Source organism: Pempheris klunzingeri, chromosome 12 (genome assembly GCF_042242105.1).
Source record: "Pempheris klunzingeri isolate RE-2024b chromosome 12, fPemKlu1.hap1, whole genome shotgun sequence".
Taxonomy (NCBI): domain Eukaryota; kingdom Metazoa; phylum Chordata; class Actinopteri; order Acropomatiformes; family Pempheridae; genus Pempheris; species Pempheris klunzingeri.
In genome coordinates this window covers 13,197,457-13,206,708 of record NC_092023.1, presented here as the reverse complement: position 1 = coordinate 13,206,708, position 9,252 = coordinate 13,197,457, and the positions used below count along the sequence as shown (strand labels likewise).

Here is a 9,252-nt window from a genome sequence, read left to right as displayed (position 1 = left end):
AGTTGGGCCTCGGCCCGCCCGGCGCACAGGCCCCGCTCAACTAGCCAGTCCACCAAGTCACTGCCCCGGAATACACTTTCAAAATGGGACTGGGGATGTTGGTGATGGGGTGGGCTCAAAGCAAGGTCATGCTGGTGTAGGTGGTGAGGATTATCTGGGTCATGAGCTTGGTCAGACTGGGGGTGGGAAATCTGCTCCTCTGGGATATCAGAGCTGGAAATATGTTCATTCTCTGGCTCATGGTGGGGTCGGGATGGAAGCGAACTTTCACCGCAGGATTCGGCCGGATCGTGAGATTGGTGAATCTGGTGCAGACACTGCGGCTCGTGGTTTAGTTGCTCCTGAAGATCCTGATGCAAGTCTAAGTACTGGGGCTGATGGGAGGGGGAATGTCTCAAAGCTTCCTCATCCAGCCCTCCGCCTCCTCCAAACCTGTCATTATCAGAGGAAGGATTCACCTGTCGAAGCGCTCACACTCTCCCCTGAGCCACTAGGGTGTGATAAAGGGCAAAGGAAAGCAGGGAGGAATAAAGGAAATATGAGGGGAAGTAAAGAAAGAATGAGGAATAATGGAGGACAAGGGGGAAAGGAATAGTGGAAAGCATTTTATGTTAAAATAAAAAAAAAAGAATAGCATCCAAAACTCATAAACATCCAGAAACAAAGTGTTTTAGTTAGTAGAAGATTCTGAAAAGTTTTGCACTGGAGTGGCTAAATTCCCTGTTCAACATCTAAAACCTTATACATATTTTCATTCTTAAGACTCAAACTACTACTATAGCCTCCATAATATTAAAAAGGTTACAACATTAATGAAACATTAGAAATGTTCAGTAGTTGAGTGAAAATAGCAGTAGTCACAGCTTATCTGTCTTTTCTATAACCATGGTGAAACTTGAAACTTTGTTTTAAGATAAAGAACAACTTGGAACAGCAGCAGAACAGGTCCACAAATAGAGAACATGCATAAAAAAAAAAACAAGGGGAAACAAAATAACACAACAGTAATAATGTGGAAATTAACTTCATGGTCATTTACTGACAGAAACAGAAAGAAATAATAGAATAAGCAGAAGATATGGAAAGAATTTGAAATCAGTTTTCATTTACATGTGAGAGAAGAGAAGACAAAACACACTGTATGTCCCATGCAAATGCACAGACAGAACACACACAAACCAGTGCTCATACCTGCGTGTGTGCACTATGTCTTGTACACACTGGTCTTTGTGGTAGCGAACAAACTGGGTACAGGTGAGCCTGACCTCCTCCGGTACACCTGAGGGACTCAAATCCTCACCCTCCCTGCCCTGCCACAGCCCGAGAAACCTGACACAGACACAAACATTATTCCACTTCTGCGTGTTCGATCTCAAAAGGAATTTAAAAACCGTGATGAATGAGTCAGACAGTCTGCCAATCATCTAGACGTCGCACCTCTTTTTAAAAGGCAGGATGATGAGGTGTCTGTCCAGACCGAAGATCCCAAACGACAGGAAACCCTGGGATAAAGAGAGTGATAAATTCACAGTTGAACACGTTGACACGTTTAATGCACACTAACAAAAGACACACAGTGGTACCTGTCCATAGTTTGCCACGGCGCAGAAGAACTGTAGTTCGAGGTAAAGTCTTCCTGGATCTTTGTTGAACAACCACCACAGACAGCTGGACAGGTTCTTCATACAGACAGAGACATTCACCAATCAGACGCCAGGACATTTATCTTTACAGTCAGCACTGAAGCTGAAAATTACATTTAGCCACCTAAAATACAACTCAGTAAACTGTGGGGACTTTCATGAACATCTCGTATCTGAACTGTGTTTATGTGTGATTTCCTTGGACTCCTTTTTGTGCTAATTTGATAATTACACACACACACACACAGTAAGTATCCTTACTGCTAGCAGGCTGACGAAGAGCAGTAGACAGAGCAAAACGTGTCTGACTGTCTGTTTATCATCTGTGGGTTGAAGCCCAGGTGGCGGCAGGTTCAGCGGCTGCTCAGAGGAGGAAGAACCCTGCTGCTGCCCGTCACACAGTGCCCCAGTGTGGTCTGGAGAGGGAAACAAGCATGACCGGTCGGAAAAATGTCACAGTTCATATTCATTTCCTGGAAAAGGAAATGCCTTTGTGTTACCTGTGTTGTTTGTGTGCTCCCTCTGCATGTTGGCTATCATGTCAGGTAAGGTCAGGACAGGCGAGCAACTATGGCCGTCTGGCAAGGCAACAGAAACAGTGCAAATATTTAATGTCGGGTCATTTGGTGAGAGTTAATTGGTTAAGTTATGGTTCAAGTTATAAGTTCAACTGTGCTTATATTACTCCTCCAAAACTCTGTCACCGTTTTAACGCTGGTTTCATTAAATGCCGATGGGATTTCAAACCTAAATTTGCCAACAGATGGATGAGTGCTTTTAATCCAGCCCTGGATAAACCAACTGAGTTAGCACAGAACTGAGCTACCTGAGTTGATGCTGCAGACGGGGGAATTTGCCAACTGTGGCTGCTGCTGCTGTTGTTGTGGTGGTGGTGGTGGTGGTGGATCCTCCAGGCCTCCAGTGGGTCTCGGTTCATCACTGATGCCTGTTACAGCAGCTCGGTTCAGGGCCTGGTAGCCTCTCTGCTCCCTGTCTCCCTGGCTGAGACCCATCAGAGATATCGCACCGAGTGCCAGGCTCACCGCAAGCACCACTGCTGTGCTGATTATCTGGGGTCAGAGAGGAGAGAATATCGATAGAACTTCCTGGACTAATTCATTTTGCAATTATTCTGAGATTTGTATAAAATTTCTGATTATTAATAATACAGAACTTATTGACAGATTTCCATAGGAAATAGAAAGACTTGAGCGGAGGGGAGGAAGGACAGAAGACAAGAAAAATACACATAAACAGCATAGAATAGAAGAAAGAGGAAGTGTAACATAGAATTGCAGCAGGTGTTTTTCTAACCTGAGCCCTTCCATAGAAGAAGGCAGAGTCGATGGTATCAGTCCTCTCTCCTAATACCAGAAGACCTCCGACCGTCAGGAAGGGAACCCTACACACCATGTTGTTCATACAGTTTTTATGTGTTTGTTATTATCTGAAATCCAAGTCATGTAACTTAACTGTGTCAAAGAACATGTTTTTTTTTTTTCAACAGACCTGTTGCTTTTTAATTTCAACCAACAAAGATTTTCACAGAAAAAATAGTCATATTGCATTTTGGTGTGCTGACCTACCCCCAACCCAGAATCATGAATACTCCTGGTCGGAGTCTCAGCAGATCATCTCTGTTAGTCAGAGCCAGACAGAGAGGGATTAAACCTGAAAAAACAGAACAAAACATTTACATTCAAGCACCAGTGTGTTCAAACTAAACAAAGTTAATTTTACTAGTGAGCCAAATGTAATCGAATTGTTTGTATCTGCTCACAAATATCCAGACTGACACTTGTTCACACGTACCTGTCCAAATGTAGGTGCTGTACAGAGACCCATAGAGCAGAGTGAAGGTGAGAACTTTGCCGAACAGATTATCCTCTTGTTTCACCAAAAAGTTCCACAGGATCATACTGACACACACCAAAAACTAGAGTAGAGTAGAGTAGAGCAGGTTAAGGTAGAATAGGAAAGTGTCTGTGAGAAGCTGATGTCCTCAATTAACATTTCCTTGATGCACTTTAAATCAATAAGCTGACTGGAGACTGACCTGGGCCAGGAAAAGATTTAAGGCAAAGAGGTGAGGAAGTCTGTTAAATTTCCTGCTTAGCAACATCACCACTATGGTCCACACCTGAGAAATAATAAAGAAACAAATAATTTTATATAAATAATACATTTTAAATCAGCATTTTAGTATGACTCCCTGTCAGACTGATTGAACCACTGGGGGAAACATACTTACCAGTGCTACAAGACTGACAATGCTGATGTTGAAGCTAACGTTTTCCAGCTCTGTCACCAGGGGGGTTGGGTCCATTAGAGGGATCGTCAATAACCAAGCCGACACGTACATGATCGGTGCAGACAGAAACGTACTGATTACCATCCCTGATGTTACCTAATGAAAGGACAGAGAGAAAGAAATACAAGACACACCACTTACTGACAGTGTTAACATGCAATCTGGATACTGAGCAAATTTATTTTTGTTTTATTTATGTTTTCTTAATATACTGTGAGCAAACTCTCGTCTGACAAAACTTATTTCAACACCGTCTTGAGAGGATTGGAAATCTTCTCTTTCATCTTTTCCCTTGATGCCAATCTAAATTATAACAATAGGTATTACAATACACTTAATACAGTTTGGTTCAAGTCAACTCAAATATTGGCTGGAAATTAGCAAACAAAGCTAGCTTGTGTTTCTACTTGCTGTGACACAGCTCAGACTTTTCAAACTTTCCTCTGCTCGCTCCAGCACACTGAACAGCTTTCTGATTCCCATGTTGATAGTGCTTCTTTTCCTTTTAGGTAAAACGGCATAAATTCTTAATCATTTACTAGATGTAACTGGGTGGTGTCAAAGCGTGGGGGATGAATACTCTATTGTATGAGTATTGTAGATACAGTTAAATGGCAGACATCTAGCGATAAATTTGAATTTTATTAACTTTTGTCTGTGTCAAAATGCTTCCAGCCACACTTCAAAGCTCAAGAGGATGCTTTAAAGTAGATGTTCTTCTTCTTTAAGTCCTGATTCATCCATTTCACAAAGAGTGCTTGAACTGTCCCTAAACATTTTGTTTCAAATATTGTTTTGTAGCTTCGGTATTGAATAAAATTTTTTTACAAATCGATGTTGAAAGTAGGATTACTACATCAATGGTACTCACCACTTCTAACTCCATGTTGTAGTGTCCAGCATAGATGGCCACACTAGGTGCGGTTGGGAAGACTCCATATAAGAAAGCAAAGTTCGACAGACTAGTGTGGTTGGGACTGGTGCTGTTCACGCCTACATCCAAAATATCCACCATGTCTTTACAGACCAGTGGCATCACCAGGCTGGAGAGACAAGCAGAAAATAAAGCTTCATTAATGACCAGTTAAAGTACATGTATTTAAAACACTTCCATATACAGTAATATACAGTACACTGTAAGTAATTCCAACCCAACATTATATCACAAATGCACACACCATCCCAGTCTCACTTACAGTTTGGCTGTAATGAGGAGAATCAAGGCAACTCCAGTGTCTCTGGTCAGTTTTCTTAGCTGGCCGACCTGCCAAAGAAACAGAGAAATTAATTTACTCTGATGATATCCTTCACGTTTACACAGAGTCCAAAACTGTTGAAATTAAGTTAAGCAAAATAAATTCTACTAAGCTAAAAGAAATGATTTACATTTGCCAATCAAAACACAATATGATCAAAATAGTCAACATTAAAACAAGTTGGTATAAAAGACTGAACAAAACTAAACTCACCATAGTTAGGCCGAGGTAAAACAAGGCCGCCCCTCCAAAAGAGTTAGCCAGGCCATCTATGAACTCTGATAGCACAGCAGGGATCTGCTGGCCCAGGGCGAAGTGAGCTATGATTCCTACTATTACCATGAACACCACTGGGTTCTTCAACACCTGGACAGGTGTGTGAGAGAGAGAGAGAGAGAGAGAGAGAGAGAGAGAGAGAAAATAACTTCAAAATACAGTAGCTAAGACCCACAAATCTAAATCTAAGCTTGTCCAACTAAAAGAAATGTATTGCAATCTCTCAGGGTGTAAATAGGGAGGAGACGGTTACGGGTTTCAGGATAAACCAGTTAGTTAATCATTTCAAAATGCATTTATCATTAAAACTGTGTCTGATTACCACGCTTTGAAAACTCACGATAAATGTTGTCCAGCACCAACCATAGTTATCAACTGTCTCCCAGACGCAGACACAACATGTTACATGGGATTGTTTGCTTCGATGAAAACGTAGCAGAGAGCAGTGACATTTATTTTTGACTATTTTATTTGTGTTTTTCAAAATAAAACACACAACTGTGTGTGTGTGTGTGTGTGTATGAGTACTTTATGAACATATTCATATGAACATTTTGCACAAACATTTTAACAATTTTTATTTTTATTTTGTGTCATTTCTTGGCGTGAAGGTGTGTTTCACTTTCTATGGTTTGTTATTAATCTGAAAAAACATCTGTATGTACAATACCTGTAGGACTACAACTCCCACGATGGCAAGAGTGCTGTGTTGTGAATGGCTGGCCTGCCTCCACCTCTGCACCTCACAAAGCGCAAAGCCGATGGGATTGAGTAGCATGAGGGAGACCGGGGCAACTAGATAGATGTACTGGAGGTATTCAGGATATGTGCTCCGATACAAAGCATCAACTGGAGACAGAGACAGAGAGAAGAGAAGGGTGCATGTTCTTTGAGCCTTAAATACAGTATTTTTCTTCACTGACAATTTGTATGTGGAGTATACATCTGTGTCAGTGTTGTGTGTCCTCCTCACCTATGGGGTATCCTAAGGCAAAGTCATTGCTCTGTGTAGCAAAGATGGCGTACAGGCCAGCCTTGCTGTATCTGCTGTCTGGACTGGCCACCATCAGAGTCAGCACGCACACCAGCACAAACACTGTCACCTACATACAAAAGGGCAGCATCAAAGTCAGGTCATCTCACATGACCAACATCAGACTTTCATTATCCGTTATCCCCTCACCATAACGATATAGAATATAAAATAGAAAGTACATACACTTTATAACTACACACATACACACAGATGCACAGACACCAACCTTGGCGACCAGGACACTCCAGAGAAATGCCCAGATGACGTCTCCAAAGTCCAACAGCACCATATTTTTAAAGAGCAAAGCTGGAAGGGCAAACTTAGACACAAAGTTGCCCAAACCCTTGGCCTGGCTCTCTGTGATGATATCTGCTCTGTGAGTAGGAATGGAAAAAAAAGACCACAGTAAAACCACAGTAGTTTTTCCCTTGTCACTTTCAAATTTTCATTGGGTATCTCTTTAATTCATACATTCATACATACATGATGGCTGCATGTAAAACTCAATATCTAACTGTCATATGGTTGGAGGCTGCTGTTTATTTTTCAACCATCCATTTGTTTTACGGATCCTTGGCAAACGTGCACCTGTTCTAGCACAGCCCTACCTGCCAGCGATGTAGCCACATAATATGATGCCAAAGCACTCAAGGAGAGCCGGGAAAAGCTTGTCGATGGACATGTGGGGCACTGCAGCAGAGGTATTGTGGGATATGTTCTTCCCATGGATCAGCACGTAGTTGCTGGCAGTCTCCATGGTGATGATGGGATGGGGGTCAGAGTGGTCAGATGATAGCTTGGGAATACCAGCACGCTGGCAGAAGAAAAAAGTGTAAAAACATACAATCAATGGCAGGACTAAGTGAAAACAGAGAAGATAAAAATAAACAGCTGTAATGATACAGAGCAAAGGGTAAGAGTGAGTAACTGAAGGCTCAAATGTAATGTAATCCCGCTGGAGGAAACCTGAATGAGACAAAAACGGATTGCTTTAAAATATATGCAGAAGGAGAGGCTGTTGGCTGAGTAACAATCTCTCGAGGTGCCAAGAATCCCTATTTATGCACCCGTACGTGAACATACCGTTGGCTAAATCAGCACCATAAACTGTGTGGTTAGCACAGTCAAGTTCATTGGCTTATTTCAATGACAGGAGATTTTTTAAAAACCTGACAACACTGTGATAACTAAAACTAATGTTATGTCACGTTAAAGTGCTTGAAGAAGCTACGTGCTTTCCATGATAACATCGTTGTCTCTACCAGCTGACCGTTAGCGCTAGCTAGGTGCATGCTAAAAACATCAGGGAATGTACACCGTTAGTTAGAGAGGAGGGAGCTACACCATCCACATCTGGCACTGATATATTATCTAAAATGAGTTGTTAAGGGGTGTGCTTACCTGTGTCACTTAGAAGATCATCTCTGCTCAACATACAAGGTTCGTCTATCCTGCTGTTTAGACAAACCAGTGTTTTTGCCGTTTTGCGTCCGAGGCTCTCCGCTCCTGAATCTGACAGCTGCCGGAAAGGCAACGCCCCGAAGATCAGCTGACAGACGATTCAGCCAATCATGGCCGAGATACGCTTGAGGCTCCGACTCTGATTGGATAAAATTGTGCGGTGTGGTGCTGCATTCACGTGATGAGGGAAATTATTAAATCTCCGGAAAACTCTGAGCTCATCATGTGTTTTATAGCAGTGTGACAGCAGCAATGTGAAAGGAAATACAATAACAGTGAAGTCTGGTTTCGCCATTCATCGCTTAAATACGTTCATAAAATTCCTCCGGTTGAAAGACAGCAGTGCCTTAAACAAAATAACGGGTTAGAAGTGCCGGAGAGAAAGTAAAGGTGTTGCGTTAATTTTCATCTTTAATTCTTTCCGACCATTTCGCAGAACAGTTCCAGTTCAGGTTTCATTAACCTCCATCAGAATATCAGCATGGTACATTGACATCTGTGTTAGTGAACTAATCCCTCGCTTCGTCCTCTTTTATTGACCAAATGTGAGACAACCAACGCTGTGAGTAGGATTTGAACCTACGCGGGGAAACCCCATTGGATTTCGAGTCCAACGCCTTAACCACTCGGCCATCACAGCTCCGACAACTCAAGTAATCAATATCAATAATCAACATCAATATGATTTATTTTTCTAGCATGTAGATATTACTTTAATCACCACTCAGATCTAGGAAATTTAGGACAGCAGTGGACATTTTACTGTCTTTTCCATGCAGCTTCCTCATTGTGTTCAAAGACTCATCGACACTTACCCTGTAGGTCAAACAAAGTGGGTCTTCTGCTGTCCTTTTCACTCTAATCCATATTTCTAAACGTTGTTAATGCTACACTGATGTCTATAAATGAGTAGCATATCCTGACTCAGCATAGTCAGGACAGTTAGGGTTACACTCTCTGCATGAAGAGTTTAACCATTGTATGGCAGCAAAAGACCTGGTGGCCTCCAAAGAGAAGAGAAGGCCCTTACAACCTGAACAGGCGCCTCTGACCAATTACAAGTCCAAACACTGTCAGTCCAAAACACTGAGAAATGTATTATTTATATGTTGCTAGACCGCGATAATAACACCAAATCCACCTTATTTTGCCTAATAAACTGAAAACAAAGTCATACTATGTTTGGGAAGATAATTATTTATAGGCAAAAAAAAATATCAGGAAGAAAACATTAGAGACTATAAACTGGTGCAAGCACTATATGTGGCA

General features: G+C 41.9%; 1 protein-coding gene and 1 non-coding gene across 3 annotated transcripts; both read right to left on the bottom strand.

Moving 5' to 3' along the window:
• Nucleotides 1-355: 355 nt before the first annotated feature.
• Nucleotides 356-7,291, bottom strand: gpr155b (G protein-coupled receptor 155b). Of its 2 annotated transcripts, XM_070841214.1 has the most exons (19): nucleotides 7,131-7,291; nucleotides 6,749-6,896; nucleotides 6,460-6,589; nucleotides 6,157-6,335; nucleotides 5,424-5,576; nucleotides 5,151-5,218; nucleotides 4,826-4,997; nucleotides 3,895-4,050; nucleotides 3,700-3,783; nucleotides 3,456-3,579; nucleotides 3,230-3,314; nucleotides 2,958-3,045; nucleotides 2,470-2,713; nucleotides 2,144-2,221; nucleotides 1,905-2,059; nucleotides 1,584-1,679; nucleotides 1,438-1,502; nucleotides 1,192-1,329; nucleotides 356-490 (listed from the first exon to the last, which is right to left on the bottom strand). In XM_070841214.1, exons 1-19 carry the CDS (start codon nucleotides 7,277-7,279, stop codon nucleotides 442-444), a joined length of 2,361 nt encoding a protein of 786 aa, XP_070697315.1. In that variant the 5' UTR covers nucleotides 7,280-7,291; the 3' UTR covers nucleotides 356-441. The 2 variants fall into 2 exon arrangements, with proteins under 2 accessions (XP_070697315.1, XP_070697314.1); XM_070841213.1 differs by lacking the exon at nucleotides 356-490 and having other exon boundaries at nucleotides 1,054-1,329.
• A 1,250-nt stretch (nucleotides 7,292-8,541) lies between these two features.
• Nucleotides 8,542-8,623, bottom strand: trnas-cga (transfer RNA serine (anticodon CGA)). The gene has a single exon. It is a non-coding gene; the product is annotated as a tRNA-Ser (tRNA).
• Nucleotides 8,624-9,252: the final 629 nt, after the last annotated feature.